Source organism: Phoenix dactylifera, unplaced genomic scaffold (genome assembly GCF_009389715.1).
Source record: "Phoenix dactylifera cultivar Barhee BC4 unplaced genomic scaffold, palm_55x_up_171113_PBpolish2nd_filt_p 000340F, whole genome shotgun sequence".
Lineage (NCBI taxonomy): Eukaryota > Viridiplantae > Streptophyta > Magnoliopsida > Arecales > Arecaceae > Phoenix > Phoenix dactylifera.
The window spans coordinates 317,881-334,838 of NW_024067800.1; the positions used below are offsets into that span (position 1 = coordinate 317,881).

The 16,958-nt window shown below is 39.2% G+C and overlaps 1 protein-coding gene across 1 annotated transcript; it reads left to right on the plus strand.

Annotated features, from left to right (window-relative positions):
* The first annotated feature begins 462 nt into the window (after positions 1-462).
* LOC120105665 (ADP-ribosylation factor) lies at positions 463-7,475 on the plus strand. Its single transcript, XM_039118346.1, has 7 exons — positions 463-621; positions 1,707-1,862; positions 3,112-3,182; positions 5,559-5,678; positions 6,807-6,925; positions 7,067-7,148; positions 7,252-7,475. The coding sequence occupies exons 2-7, from the start codon at positions 1,715-1,717 to the stop codon at positions 7,255-7,257; spliced, it is 546 nt and encodes a 181-aa protein (XP_038974274.1). The 5' UTR covers positions 463-621; positions 1,707-1,714; the 3' UTR covers positions 7,258-7,475.
* The last annotated feature ends 9,483 nt before the right edge of the window (positions 7,476-16,958 follow it).

Below are 16,958 nucleotides of genomic sequence, written 5' to 3' on the forward strand. Positions count from 1 at the left end.
ATATTTCTAAGTATATTTCTAATACATCTAGATAATTTAAGCAACAAACTTACATAATTTTAATCTATCCAGCTAACATTTTTATTTTTTTTTAGATATTTCAGATTTTTTTAATGATTATTCTTCTAATTTTTCTAAATTTCGAAGAGTGGTTAAATTTTCTTTCTTCTTCCCGAGATATATAGATATAGATAGAGGAGATGGCCGGATTGCAGCCCTAATTCAAGCATCCACCTATCTCTTCATAACAGCCACTAAATCAATGACCCATTGTATTTAATTTTGTGGCCTAAGCCAAGGAACCAGTTCCCTCCTGCACCTAAACTAAAACCCGGCCCGGTGACATGTACCTTAGCTTTGTCCACTGGACCCCAGCAGAGAATCATATCTTTGCCCCACCGAATGGACCGTTAACAGGTGATGTAATTAAATAACGGCCAAGTAAACGGCAACTACGAAACGGCCAATCGGGGTGCGTCCGGCGAGGCCGCAGCGTGACCGCGAGGAGGCGTCCGTTATGCAGCGTCCCCGATAAATAGGGGGCCTTCGTCTCTTTGGGATCAGGTGGTGGACAGCTCCTCCTGAGATTTCCCTCTCGTTCCTTTCCCTCTCTTCCCCCTCGTAAGCGATTCGATCCTCTCCTTCTTGCTCCGTTATTTTTTCAAATCTTTTAGGCTTTTTTGGAACTCTTAATCGGGTCTCGCGCGTAGATCTGATGGTTTTTTTCTCATTTTGTTGGCGATCCAGTTCAATTTTTTGAAGAATTCTTTCATTTGGATGTGAAAAATTGGTGTAGAAGTTGGGAATTTTTGAATAGGATCTGTTTCTTTATTTATTGATATGGTAGAATTAGGCTTCTTGGTGTCAGACTTCGTTATTTGATACGATGTTTAGGGTTTGCTTGATTAATTTTTAATTTTTGTCGTTGTTACGTGGATTTCTCCTTGTTTTGTATTTCTATCGTCCGATCTTTTTTATTTTTGCCTTTCTCTTGTTTTGGGATCTTGTTGATGGATCCAAATGCCTCTTTTGTGGTGTTAGAATTAAAATTGGATTTTGCTTGATTCTTCTTGCTGTCAATGATTTCTGCAGAATTATTTCTTGGATGTTCGTTCACAATCATGCATAGATCTACTCATATTCCCTTTGTTTGAGAATTGATTTTGAGTGTTTTTTTAAGGTCAACTAAAGGTTGTGTTTTTTATTCATTTGTCCGAAAATTTTGTCCTTTGAATGCAGAATCAGCTGATAATATCGAAGCTTTAGCACTTAATATAGTTTTAGTGATCGCCGTTGCTTAGTGTTTTGTTTACTCTTTCCTTTTCTCTCGTATTTTTTCATCTGTTAGTCAAATTTTTTCCATTGGAAAACAAAAAAAATTAAAACACAATTTGTTTTGATCTTGGATCTCACTCATGAGAGTCAGATGCATTCACTTGATTGCTGTTGATCGGTCCTGTTGACTAGTCAAATTATGTGTATCAGTAGTTAATTACAAGCCAATTTATCTGAGTAGAGTTGATTGATAGATTTTGACCAAAGAGAAGTTTATAGCTTTAATCATTTGTTCATTTTTGATTTAAAATCATCATGGAAGTGTTTATCTGTTATTATCCGAAGCCATAAGTGCATGATTGTTTATCCAGAAGTCATAAGTGCATGATTTGTTTATCTTGTTATTAAGTATCGTTATATCTGTCTATCAGACATCAAGATGGGGCTGTCTTTCACCAAACTCTTCAGTCGGCTTTTTGCGAAGAAAGAGATGCGTATTCTCATGGTAGGCCTTGATGCTGCTGGTAAGACCACCATCTTGTACAAGCTGAAGCTGGGAGAGATTGTGACCACTATTCCTACCATCGGTAAGTGCTAAACACAGATAAATTTGAAGCTGGTGTGCTTTACTTACTCATGGTGGCCATGTTCTCTTGTTTCTTCAAATTGAATTTTTCAATCAGGGCTAAGGATTGGGTGTTCAAGAGCGTATTTTTGATTTACCATTTTTGGGAATGTTTTAGCTTTGTTTAGCGAGTAAGTTGAGCATCAAGCCTGATAATATGAAATCCCTAGCTCATTTCATTTATTTCCACGATTAGGTTCAACCTCTTGGGAGTTGCTGCAGTTTAAATGGCCCTACAATGATGTTCTCCAACATAGAAGTACCATTACAATTGATTGATTTCACGAAACAGATGCCATTTTCTGTTGGGAAGAAGAGATTCTGTTTCCATTAAGAATAACTAATTTAAATAAATGATAGGAACTCAAATTTGTTAAAACCAGTCTTTGGGTTTCTTAGAAACAGTAATTTAGCATGGATTTGATTTTTTAGTCTAGATTGATTATGTTTTCCTTTATTTGTGACTGTTTTTGTTATTTTCTTTGATATGGTGTCAAACTACTATTTTGTAACATGATTCAGGAGCTTATTAAACATTCGTGGTACCATATTATGTTTTTCTCATCTATTCTTGGTGAGAAGTCATATCAAGTGACTGACGCATTGCTCTCCCATGTTCTTTCCATATGCTTCATTTCCCCTTCCATTTATCTGATTATTTGGGGAAAATTTGAGCCTCTCTTCTATTAAGATTTTCTCAGATCTTTTTTGCAGTGCATGTATGTTATTAATTGATTATCCATCACTTGGTTCTTTTTTGCTGACAGCTTGCATATGTCTCTATGCACTCAGTTGTCGACCCGGTGTTCTCAGATTTACTAGAACTTGGTCTATTTGCTCTCTCATAACTTCCACAACCTCCCTTCCTTCTGATGCTTCATAAAGCCCTGTGTCACTAACATACTGTCTCTAAGTCACCTTTCTACCTCATCTGATCATCTCAGTTTGAGGCTAATTTATCTTCATGGCTCGTCATTGCTTTGTGGTTATCATGGTGAGCTATCTCCTCACCATTGATTTCAATTGGAGCCTTCATTTTTCTTCTATTTCCACCAAAATTGTATTTTATGCACGTAGAATATGGTGAACACTCTTTTCTTCTTGTATATTTGGAGTTCATCATATTTTCCCAATCTACTATGTCAATTTTTTTTAACTGCAACTTTATTTTATTGTTTTTATTTTTTGACTTGTGATGGCATGTTTATCAGGATTTAATGTGGAGACAGTGGAATACAAGAACATCAGCTTCACTGTGTGGGATGTTGGTGGTCAGGACAAGGTTTGTGCTATCTCTCTATATAATGTTCATTGAGTAATATGTGTAAAATGGGTAAGCTCTGATATTGTGTGTCCGTTATATCTCTATTTGGAGTTTTACAAATGATTAAAATAATAGCATTCCAAGAAGTGATGGATATCTTGCTATATCTAACTTGTCATCAATGTAGGGGATCTGTGATGGTTGGATAACATATGTGGATTGTATATTTTACTGCATACTGAGTGCATAGCAAATACACTGAAAGAAGAAGTTTACCTGTCTTGTTGTTCCTATAAAAAAGTTATACACTGGAAGATTAGAAAAATACCAAGATATATTGTACCATCACTCCACATCCAATGTCTAACCAATTTATTAACTGACAAATGGATATATCAAGTTCATGAATGAATGTGATGTCCATTTCCAAGATTCCCTGATATTTCGAGGTCGACCTAGTTTTTATACAGGTGTACTATATTATTTTAATGATAATAATTATGAGAACTATTCTAGTGATACACATTACCTGGATGGAAATAATGATGAGGTTTAATCAGGCATTTTGGACATGTCCGTACTATTTTACCAACACCTAGTTTTTAAAGAGGTGTTGTACCATAAGTTGGCCTAGTTTCACCAAGGGTTTCAATTTCAGTTTAATTTCAAATGGACCTTTTTGAGAAGGATTTATATGCATTTGGGAGAGTTTGATTTGTTATAATATAAATATTTGCCATTATGTGAATTGAAATGTTGGATAGATACAACAAATATAGTTCCTTGAAGTAGTTTCTCCAATATTTCTAGTTATGCTTGGTATCTTCAATGTGCTTTCCTTTGTGTAACCCATAAGATCATTCTAGGAATTGATACAATCTCTTCCTGCTTATCTGACTTACCACCGCACCTTTTTTTTTGAGATTGAGTACTAGGGAAGTCCATGAATGTATATATGGGTGCTGTCACCATATTGGTAACATCATCACATTAATTTTCTAGCAAAGTCTGTAGGGATGCCTGTATTATAATATCTTTTCAGATACAGATCTGCATAAGCAGTTACATATTAGATTTACGGTGTGTGCAGCTTCTAAAAGCCACATTGGGTGTTATTTCTCTTGAGGTAGTGTGACTTGATACTACCTGGACCCGTGCGTCGACCTTTTTCAAAAAAAAAAAGAGTGTTAATTATTGTTACCCAATGGCATAGTTCTGAGATTATTTGCAATGCTTGGACATGTTAAGATCCAAGCCTTTATGCCTGGAATGCCAAGGCATTAAAGGTGTGGAGTGTTGGGGCCTTAACCAGGATTGTAAGTTTGTAACACACCACCACGCTCAGCAGCCCTCCTCCTCTGCCTCCTCTATGATGGCTCTCACTCTGTCCTGGGTAGTCCTTTCAATATAACAACTTTCACTCTAGGACAGTCATGTAACCTTGTTGCGGTGCAGTTTGGTTGCTATGCAACCATTCTACAGGTGGCTTTCACTTTAGGCTCTTTGTTATTCTTTTCTTTTTACACCTCGTCCTTTGCACAAGCCAATTTTTTTGTGACTTGAAAACTGTATGTGGGACTGGTTCTAATACCAAAACATTATGAACCCAATCTACTTTACCTAAAATGCCTAGGTGTTGTAGAAAGCTTGGGCCTTAACCAGGATGGTTATAGGGCAGACTAGCTAGACTTTCAACAATCTCTAATTTCCTGTCCAAGTTTGAGGAAATCCTTATGGAAGCTGAGAAGCTTCTCTGTATTTTCCAGCCGAGATTGTTAGTATTTGAATTACAAACTAAGTTTAAGCTTCAGTGCCACAGATCATTCATGTTCCATAGTTTAATCAAAAATTTCATAAATGGTATATGCTTTTGTGCTTTTCCATTGTCATTTCCTAGGCAACAAATTGTTCGATAATGGTATTATCCATAAATTGAAAGTTAGTACATAAAGACCTCCTGATCACATGAATCATTTAGTCATCACAATGTGATATATGTTTGCGGGAAAAATATACCAATGCTTACTGCATAGTTGAAATATTTTCGACAACTTCTAGATAATGGTTTATACTTTATACATATATCTACACACATGTGCGTGCGCGCACACACACACACAGAGAGAGAGAGAGAGAGAGAGAGAGAGAGAGAGAGAGAGAGTGTTTTGGGATCTTAAGTAAAATATCTTGTATGCTTGATGGTAATAATTTTTTATCTGATGTTATTACCTCAGAGAAAGAGAGAGAGAGAGTTCAAAGCTTCTGTATAGTCTGTCACTTTTGTTTCCTTTTAATCCTCTACAGCTTGAGCAAGTTGAGTTTCAAGATCTTATATACATTCTAGTGGCTTGTGTATACGTGATGGTAATAATTTTTTGTGTGTGGTATTATCAGATCAGACCTCTGTGGAGACATTACTTCCAGAATACTCAGGGCCTTATCTTCGTTGTTGACAGTAATGACAGAGATCGTATTGTTGAGGCTAGAGATGAATTGCACAGGATGCTTAATGAGGTAGACTTAATAAATTATTTTCACTTTAGTTTCAATTTGATTATTTTGTGCAGAAAATTGAAATTTCTTTGTGTTTTTATGGAGGCTCTATTAGTTTTTAATTGGGAGGTTGTATGTTAAGACTTTTTTTAAGAAAAAATGTTTGATATATGATTCCTATACTATTTAATTGGCAATTCTTGAATAGAATAAAGTAATAGGATAAGTTTGGCTGCCTGTACAATCAAAAGAACTAAATTTTTCATTTTATTTCACAACCTTGTTTCCATGATGCTGTGTCCTTGCTGTCAGGGTACTCTATCCGCACTGGTGGAGTACTGTTCCTTTTCCCCCCCACTTTTCTGAAATCTACAGTTTTTCCATACAGCATTGCTCCAAGCACTCATAAGAAAGCCAATTTCTGTCAACAATGTGTTTTGTTTCATTCATCTTGTTTGACAAGTCTGCTTCTGTAGGTTGCCTGAGTCACTTTTTATTTCTCCTGTATCTTTATTTTAGAACTGCGCTTTGAAATAGCACAGAAAAATATCCTATTGATGATGATGATAGTTATCTCTATTATCATCGCCACCAGGAGGAACATTGTCATTGTTGTTGTTACAATTGTTATTATAAGGAATGCTGTTTCAAAACTAATTAGACACCAATGTGAAAAAAATTGATCGCGCAGTTGCAAGAAACATGTCAAATGGCAGTCTACAAAAAAGTAGATGTAACCTTATAATAACACCAGAAGTGATTTATGTTTGGCAACTTCTGATCCCGGGTTTGCCTGCCATTTGATACTTGGGGAATGCTGGCCATAAATTTCATTCCCGGACTCTAGTTTCAATTGCCGGGTAATTTTTATGCCACACCCTGTTTATAAAGCAAGATCTAAGTGTGTGTAGAACAAGCGTGGTTGTGTGTTAAGTATGGCACATTCAAACGAAAACATGGCCAAGCCTTGATCTTTAGATGGCAGTCAAACAAAGGGCTTGAAATTAGTTTCCCCATAATGTTTTCATCTTGGCTTCAACATTGGTTTGCCAACCAAGGCCTACTAGGGTCACAGACCTAAGAAGCCGTGAGCTCTAGCAGTACCACCTATTGCAAAATGGAAAACTGAGATTTTTCTTTGCTGTGCAGGATGAATTGAGAGATGCGGTGCTGCTTGTCTTTGCGAACAAGCAAGATCTTCCTAATGCCATGAATGCTGCAGAGATCACTGATAAGCTTGGCTTGCATTCCCTCCGCCAACGTCACTGGTAAATATTTAATATTTCATGCTTTTCACATGGTTCTTAACATTTCAAGTCATTTCTTAGTAAATACAATTTCAATGGTTAGTCATAAGTACCTGAATCTATCTGCTTTGTAATACTTTGTTATAATTTGTCTTTCTCCAGGTACATCCAGAGCACATGTGCCACATCTGGGGAGGGTCTTTACGAGGGACTGGACTGGCTCTCAAACAACATTGCTAACAAGGTCTGTCTCATGAATGCATGAGCCAAGTGCTTTTTTATTTGATTTCTGTTGAAAGTGGAGCTCTTTGTGACTTTGTGATCATTCCTCCCCCATTTTTCTGCAGGCATAAACATTTCTGGTTGGATACCTCACTGGAGCTTAAACCATTGTTAAGATGTTCTGTTAACTAAATGTTGTATTTGCTTGAGCTGTGAATCAATTTGCTTATGTTTCTACCTTCGCGGACTTTTAGCATTTGTCATCTCATCTAGACCAACAATGATCTGGAAATTTGTTCTCCTTACCTAGATGTTAAATATTTGCCTTTTCTTTTTATTTTTTTCTTTACCTGCTAATTGTGTCATTTGAATACCTTGCTTGGGTGATATAATAGTTTTATTTCTTAAAGAGCTTGATTCTTATATGACCTACATGCCATATCCAGTATTTCTGCACCGATAGTTTGGGTACTATTCGATGCTTTAGACTACTTAGCTCCTTTTTAAAAAGAGTGATTTACAAACTTAAATCGTGCTCAATCTCGCCAGTCCTAACTATGTAAGGTCAGGGAAGAAACAGGCTGTTTTAATTGTTTTGACTATCAGGTGACATGCTATCTTAAGCATGCTTCTAATTGATGTTTGCCGATGTCAAGCAATCAAGAAAAACTGTATTACCAGGGATTTGAGGGGTGTAAGATTTGATGCATTCCATTTCAATATCATCTTCCCAAGACATGTTCCCTCTCTATGCTGCTACTTAACCATCCTGCATCCCCCATCCCCTTCCTACTATCTCCTGCATCTCCAAATTGGTAACAAAAATGGTAAACTGAGAATTGGCAAAACTTAATTGGTAGCAGGCGCAATGACATGCCAAGGTGGTTGTTGGGGAGCTTGGCTGCCTCTTGCGTCTATATTCCGCTAGCTGCTGCTTGCTGCACCTCCTTCCTCGTCCTCCTTTTTTAGGTGGAACAACATTCTCAACCATCACCCTTTAGTTATGCCCCCACTTCAAATAATTACCACACCTCAATGAAGTACCATGTCTCCTAAATCTATTGCTATGTTGTAGCTCATCAGCTTCCTTTCTTCTAGCTTTATTGGGTTTGCAGGAAGTCTTCTGAGATGGTGGAGCAACTAGTTGCAGTGTTGAGGAAGTCCAGAATTGCATTCCAAGTACAAGCTGAATACAGGTCTCATAAGCCTTCAGATATGTTGGCTTCAAGTAGTAGGGATGCACACAATCTTCAGCGTCCTTGCGGTTGAACATACACTGCCACAACATGGCAGGAAGGAATGCCACTAAGACCCACCTACATCCACAAGTCTTTCATGCAGGCCAACTACATATCCACTGCTTTGGTTGTCAATCTCAAACTTTTAACTCCTTCCTATGCACAATGGCAATCCATAACATGTATCCTGGCCAACTCATTTTTTTTTTTTTTTAATCTTTGTGCATACAAGTCCATCAAACTATGACATCCCATTCCTCCTGGTTTGGAATTTCTACATCAATACCTTCTAAGAGTCTCCAGCAGTATGATGATGGGCTATCTCTGCCATCCAAGATGTACTTGTTGAAAGTTTCGTATATATTGTTTAGCGAGGTTTCTGACTTGCACCTTGGGGAAAAACATGCCTTGTCCATATTTCATAGGGCACATTCTTTAGCCACTGAGCCATGCCTTCATTCAACTTAGCCATTTCTCTCGGGGTTTGTTCAAAATCATGCTTTATTGTAGCTCTTGCACATGCCTACAATACAACCTTCTATGTCTTCCCCTCATAATTTTCATTGAAATTTGCATGTAGATGCCTTCCATAGTGCTCATGATCAACAGTAGGCATCAAATTTTCAAATGTCTCTACTTGACCCGAGGAAAAAGACGGGTATGTAAGTTAGTGCATAGCTAATAATATAAGGCAAATGTTCGAGCAAAGATATGATAAATTAAAATAGATGAAAATGATACCATTATCTATCTGACACAAAGGTCCACCCATGCTTCTTTAGGGGACCAATTATCGGCCAATATATTTGTCCATGTCCAAACTTCTTTGGTCTCAGCCTCCACAATTGTCCAAGCAATGCGGAACAGTTGTCATTCCCATCCCTGCTCGTTGCAGCTAAAAGCTTTCTTTCCAATGCTCCTTTTAGGTGGCATCCATCAATCAACTAAAAGCTCTCCTTCCACTACCCCTTTTAGGTGGCATTCATCAATTTCAATGATAGGCCAGCAACCATTAAGAACCCCACTTCCATGCATCAAGGCAGATGTACAGCTTTTGAAGATGGGGTGAATGCCAAGTATTGGAGCTTCTACATCCATCAAGAGTGTGTTCCCAGGATGTCCCCTTAATCACCATACAATATTTCCACAGCTTGCTATAGTGCTTCCTGTGCGACCCCTCTATTATCTTCGATGCTCTTCTTTTTGCCTTGTAGCATTGGTTAGTGGACATAAAGTACTTGTGATCCCTTTGTACCCTAGTCTTGTATACACCTAGCTTCCATTTGGTGTTTGACCTAATATCCTCCAGATATTTCTTAACTAGCTATCTAGAGTTGATATTACGGTTCTAGAAATGCCTGCCACATCAATGTGTAGGATCATAGATCTTGATTTGGAATGTTTCCTCCCTCTGCAGTGGAGATGCATGAATTCTCCATCCACACTTCTTTGCACACTGAGCAATGATTCTCCATCTATCATTCTTCACACACCTAAAGTCAGAACCCTATTGAATATTCTCTCAGGGCTCTCCTAAACACCTTGTGATCCCTAAGCTTCATCCCAAGCTCAAGTTCAATGGGCCTTTTAAAGTCCACCCTCTCATTAAACTCTGGATATCTTGTCTTCTCCCCTCTATCCTTTGTCATAATCACTAGGAAGACTCCTCAGCTCACTACCATCTTCAGATTCTAGCTCCTTGCCCGCCAAACTAGCATCACCAACCAGTTTATCTGTAACATCTACCATGGATAGTTGGATCAACCTCCTCACATCCTTATCCACCACACTACTAGCTCAAGGATGTTCATTTTCTTAGGGTCATAATTGTCATAGAGATCCACCCAACTATCTAGATAGTGCATTCTTGGCTCAAACACTATCTTCCCACCATGGTGCAGCTCCATTATACAAATTCACTATCCGTTCCTACAGTAGTGACAAATAAACTCTATTATATAAGACAAGAAACAACAACTTCAGATGCTATGTAATATCTGGAGTGTGGATAATTTATGTTCAGTTATGGTAAGCACTGAAAAACTACTAAAGCCATGAACTATAGTTCAATAGATGGATACATAAATGGACCACACTATAGATTAATGTTCAAAAATATAGCATCATAGAACATTCACCCGAGATACAACAAAAAACACTTGATACTTAGCATTAAAATACTTCTCCGCTGTAGGACCATTGGCTCATAAGATACGTTATTAATTGGTTCCAACAAGACAAGAGTATTGGACATGGAACTAACGGGGAAATAAGGTATTCAAATGTCTTGTCGAATTTGATGTAACAATCCAGGATCTCATCCAAAATGACTAACTGGAAGGTATTATTTAGATTTCTTGATCCTGTATAAGTACCCAAGATCTACCTAGCAAATAACCGATGTGGGACTAAACACACGCCCGCACGAGTCCTCACATACTTCCTCCGTTCAATCTCTGACATCCTCGTCAGGCTAAGAGTTCAAATCTATTAAAATCTGATCACAAACACCACGATCGGCCCATGGTCAGCCCCAATGGATACATGCTGCAATGTCCCCTAGTCCACATAGATTATGGGCCAAATTCGCTCTGATACCATTTGTAATAATATAGGATATTCCCATCCAAAATGGCCAGTTGGAAGGTATTATTTGGGTTCGTTGATCCTGTTTAAGTACCCAAGATCTACCTAGCAAATAACTAATATGGAACTAAACATACGCCCGCATAGATTCTCATATTTGATATGGCTCATACAAAAAGTATAAAAGCCTGGTCACTTTGATGTCTGACATGATTTTGATCCTTTCCTACTATTTCAAGTCAGCTTGCGGCACTATTTTCACTGGATACAAAACATTAAGATTGAGAAAGGGACCGTAATGGCCTATGAAAAGGACTATCTTTAGTGTTAAACAGAGCTAGGATTAAAGAGTATATGGACCTTATTGCTGCCGATCTTCAGCTTGTTGATGTTAATCACCTCTATCGATCTACAAAATAACAAGTTGGAGAAATTATCAGAGTTGGCTCCAGCCTGGCCCTCGGATTCTTAAGTCAGAGAAGGCTTTGTAATAATGTGACAGAAGATAAGGAGCAGAAAAGGAGGGGTGAGAACTTTATGAGTTTCGTTGTTATCGTACCTTTCATGCAGGAATTTTGAGTCTATATATAGTCATGAAATTTGGAATCTCCTAAGGGTCATGCGCCAGCTAGCTAAATTTATGTTGTAATGAATCTGGGTCATATAATAACTATTGAGCGATATGCTATAACCATCCAGGCTCATGTTGTAATTACCTAAGACATATTGTAACCATTTAGAATCATGTTGTAGCCGTCCGATACGTGTTCTAACTATCTAGTATTACAAGTATTACAAGCTTTAACTCGTAATAGAAGGAGTCTGCTTTTGTGTGAAGTGGTACGGCCATTGCCTGAGGTAAGAGGGCTTTGGTCGGCTTGAGATTGCTGTCGAGCTAAATAGTTATTTGGCCGAGCTGCAGGACTACATTTGGTACATCGGATGATGCGTGACCTCGAAGGTTGGCCACTTTTAGTCTGCTTAGCCTGGCTTTTATCTTAGTCGGAGTCAACCTAGCCGGACTAGATCAAGGAGTTGCAGAGTGTATCAGCTTTGAGCTGGACTAATATGGTTGTGCCACATCATCAGCCTTTTCTACCACATCACTTGCCCCCCACTCTAAGTCTGTGCCATTTTTCTTGGTTCAGATGAAGGAAGTAGTTGCATTATGCGATTCTGTGCTATTTTGAAACAAACATTAAATTTTTGGCAGAAATTTGTAGAAGGACAAAATGCCTCGTTTCAATTTCCTAAGTCAATGTTAACTGTCCGATGAAGAATGTTGGTGCGACATGTGTCAGCTCGTTAGGCAGGAAGTCGATTGGTCCTATTGATCTGAGCTGTTTAGGGCTTTATATAAGGGAGACAAGCCTCAACATCTTTGCCTCATCTGGAAAGTCTTTTTAGGTTGCTTTGTTTCAAATTTCCCTCAGAGGCTCGCTTAGGCTTCTTCTCCTCCATCACACCGATAGTTGGGTCCATAACCCTAGTTGGTTGGTGAAGGTCATCAACATTGGGTTGTCAAACTCCCAAGTTGCCCAAGAGTTTTCTTTTGGGATCCTCCAACCCAATGATAGGGCCAAACTATCGAGCAACGTAGCAGGTGTCTTGTTTGACAGGGCGTTTGGATTAGTTGTTTAGGTAATTGTGATGGCCTCTAAAGTTTTTTTGGTAGTTTGGCTTTTTTGCTAACCTTGTCTTTGTTTGCACAATGCTGATATAGTGGCTCTGGTGCATGAGAGCATCAAGCTCTTGGTGCTGAGTTGGGGAGCTCAAGCTGGTGCTGCACAAGGTCAGCATAAAGGCGGCCGAGATAGAGGCCAAGCTGAAAGCTGTGGAAGGCGAGCTAGAGGCCATAGAAAGCCAAGCTGAGATGACTGATCTCCAAGCTGCTGAAGCCAAGGAAGAGCTATGGGCGGTTGAGTAGTGCTTTACCAAGGTTGAGGGGAAAGTCCTCGTGGAGGAGTGTAAGGGTAAGGCTTCAGTAGAATATCATGCCGAGCTTGCTCACACCATGGTCATAACTAGCTCTTCCAAGGTTGATCTCAGTTATTTTAGCATTTCTAGAGGATATGACGAAGGCATCATCGAGGAGCAAGGGGAAGGCATCGGAGAATGGGCACATCATCGAGCTTCCTCATCCAAAAGTAAAGAAGTGGGCCTTCGGGCCTGTGTAATTTTTCTTCCTGTGCTTGATCTTTTTTGGCTTGGTGTAGGTCTTCTTTTTTGCTCAGCCATTAGAATAGTAAGTTTGACGTCCTTTTGTAATGAGGCCTTTTAGCTCAATGAGTTTGGCCTTCTTCTTTTATAATAGACTTTTTTTGCTCGACATATTTGATCTTGTTCTTTTGTAATGAAATTTGTTTAATTTCTAAGTTGACCTACTTTGTAATTAAGCATTTTGAATATTAATGACATGAACTATTTTTGTTTATACCTTATTTCTTGTGTTGTCTGACTGGGGATGTTGAGGTTGGCTAAGTTAAATTGCAGCACATTTAGAAATAGGCTCAAGTATTTGTGGTTGTCTAGTTGATGTTGAGGTTGGCTTCTTAAGGTTGAGGGGGTGGACTATGGTCCTTTGCCCGCTACCACTATTAGTGTTGTTAGGCTGACATGATGGACTACGGTCCTTGAGGGGTTGGATCTTAGAGGCTTGAAGTATTTATGGTCGAAACAAGCCTTCTGTTAGAAGTATGCCCTAGAAGCCAATTTGGCTGACGCATTATTTTGTTCTGGGATATAAATTTATACTTGACCTAATAATGAATTTATTAGGATGGGCATTCTTTTCATTCATGTTCTTATGTGTCCATAAATCGTCCAAGGAATTAATAAGATGATGGAAATAGAATAGAATATAGTCAATAGAGTCAGTCAATATATCTTTTCTTATTCCATAGGTGGGTGTGCCTAGATTCAGCCAAGCCGCCACTTTGCAGTCAATGACTGAATGGGCTCGGTTCGAATGAACTTGGATCGATCCAATCTCACTCTTTTCTTTCTTCACCTTTTCTTGAGGAGTACCCCCGTTTTAGGATGAAAAGGAAAGAAACCCTTGTGTAGTGATACACTCTGCCAAAGGTAGTTGTGAGCCTTCTCCCTATACATATTCTCAAGAGTTGAGAATTTGAGGCATGTGTCATTGGTGATTAATTCTTGAATTGCTCCTGATCGATGGATCCATCACGAGGGATGGTAATCGATCCGCTGAGATTAGTGCACAGATCACTTAGTCAGGTGGATGAGTCTTGAGTCCACAGTGTGGGGACACGAGAGTGATTGTGCAAGTGCTTGTTAGAGAACTAGGGTACTGAGCGTGACCAAAGCAAGTAGTCACTTGGATGTCTATCCACTCGTCAGTGACTTAAGCTGCAGTTGTATGACTGGTCCTTTGACCTGCGATGCCTCGGCTATTCACAGTGAGGTTGCTATAGTTTGACGAGCACATAAACATGGGCCCTATCCATTTGGGTCCTTGTGGTGCAGATTGACTGCAGTAGGTTCATTGTAGGAGTAGGGGTGCATCTAGATGGAATCTATCGATCTTGATAAATTAGAAGAGATCCTATATGATTTATGAGACTGAGTTTGTAAATCCTTGGCCAAGGTAGTTTTTGGAAAAAGAATTTTCCAATCTCGAACTGGAGTCGAATAAATTTTACATATGACAGATGATGGGGTTTGACGAGTTATCCATGATCTCCATCCTGTCGGAATCCATGATAGAGGGACTGTATCATACGCTAACTGCACCTACAAGTTCATCTATTCCATTTCGCTGAGTTGCCACTACATGCTGCTAGGTGTCACTGGTGGATTGTGAGACTCAGAAGCATTCACTTGATGATCAGTGAACCCGAATGAGAAGAGTTGGAATTGTTCCAACCAATTGAAAGAAGTTTTAACGATATTGTGATAGGGATCACAATATATCTCACTACCAGACAGAATAGAACCTATGGGGTCACACACAATAGAGGATCTGATTGATCTAATGGTTGGATTGTGATTTCGAATCACAATAGTTTGTAATTGTCAATTTGATTGACAATTAATTTAACCCACTAAGAGTTAGTGAGTTGAAGAAGGAATTAATTGTAACTGGATTGCAATTTGATTGAATCAATTGGACTTAATTAATTGGGCTCAATCTTATATGATAAGGTTCAAGAGTCCTACTTGGAGTAGGATACCTAGAGTTCTAATTTGATTAGGAATTCAAATTATTAGAGTCCTACTTGGGTTAGGATTCCTAAAGTCCTAATTAGATTAGAACTAAATTTGTATGAGTCCTAATTGGATTAGGACTCCTAGAGTCCTAATTAATTATTGGTCTAATAGATGAAGATGACTCCTAATTAGATTAGGATTGAAGAGTTCAATTAAGTCATGATCCAATTGGGTCCTAATTAGATTAGAACTAATATGGATAAGGATTGGATTCACCTAATCCTCCTTAGAGGAGGATTTCAGCATCCAATCAAAGGAGGCCCCACACCCCACTTGATTTGATCAAGTGGGGCGTGCTCCCGGGATCCACGTTCCGGATGGCCGGGACGCGCGTCCCGGGTGTCCGAAATGCGAGATCCGGCTGGGGCATGGCTCCTCCTAATTTTAAAGAGGAGGCCACGCCTAGGGCATCAAGATGAAAAAGAATAAAAGGGGGGCCAGCCTGTAGGGAACCCGCCCATGCCGCAGAAATTTAAAAAAATTTCAGATGCAGCGGAAGTGGCATGCGCGGGATCAATCGTTCATCTTATAAACGTTATTCAAAAACCGTTCGTAGACATATAAGGATTAAAACTTTTAAAACATTATGAAGATTAGATCTTCACCTTGTGTGGGTAGATGATCACTGTAAATTGAAGTTCGTGGTTTAGGATGAAGGTTCGCTTGAAGCCGCGCACGCGTCCGGCCTCTACGGGTATCCACACGAAGCAAAAACCGATCCAAGCTTCTTTATCTCCCCGAGGTGCTAGCTCCCTTGCAGAGATAACTTTAATAGCTTATGTCCTCCCTTTGGATCAACTCTTGATTGTGCTTGGGAGGAGGAAGAAGAAGGATGAAGAAAGAAAGAGGAACGAAGCCCCTGCAGCCTTCTTTCTTTTCCCTGCGTTGGAAGGAGGGGAGAGGAGGAGGCCGCCAAGGCCTTCTTCTTTTCTTCTCCTTGCTTGCGGCTGAACCAAGAGGAGGAAGAGAGGGGGGCGTATGGCTGAGGAGGAGAGGGCTTGAATGCCCTAAGTGCTGCCCCCTCTTCTCTTTAAATAGGATGTGGAGCTCCTAACTTTTAGGAGCTCCTTGACAAATTTCCAAGAGTGGCGCCGGCCCCTCTTGTGTTGCCGCACCAAGGAGGAAAAGGAGGAGGGGCGTGCGCCCCTCCTTCTTGGTTAACCTAATCCTCCTCTAAGAGGGATTAGGAGGCCCTAATGTGGTTAAGTCCTAATCTAATTAGGCTTAGACCAAGGATGAACCAATTTTGGGTTTAATCAATGCTAGTCCTAATCCAATTAGAACTCAAATGAATTATGACTCCATTGAACTCTTCAATCCTAATCCAATTAGGAGTCATGTTAATTCATTAGATTAATAATTAATTAGGACTTAAGAAATCCTAATCCAATTAGGACTTATTCAATTTAAGTCCTAATCCAATTAGGACTCTTATTTGAATCCGAAGTACTAATCTAATTAGGACTTCTAGGAATCCTATTCTAAGTAGGAATCCATATTGAATTCAAAATCCTAATCTAATTAGGATTGTAGGAATCCTACTCCAAGTAGGACTCCCAGTTCTAGTCCAAGTAGGATTCCCAGTTCTAATCCAATTAGGACTCTCGGAATCCTACTCCAAGTAGGATTCGTGTTTAAGTCCAATTAATTAATTTCCATTGTTTCTTCTTCAACTGATCATCAATCGAATTGATTACTTATGATTCATAATCACGATTCAACCATCGAATCGGTCAATGTCTCTAATGTGTGTGACCCCATAGGTTCTATTCAGA

Coding starts and splice junctions, on each gene's coding strand:
- LOC120105665 (XM_039118346.1), top strand. CDS start 1,715: ATGGGGCTGTCTTTCACCAAACTCTTCAGTCGGCTTTTTGCGAAGAAA. Junction 1,863..3,111: donor GACCACTATTCCTACCATCG/GTAAGTGCTAAA, acceptor CATGTTTATCAG/GATTTAATGTGGAGACAGTG. Junction 5,679..6,806: donor TGCACAGGATGCTTAATGAG/GTAGACTTAATA, acceptor TTTGCTGTGCAG/GATGAATTGAGAGATGCGGT.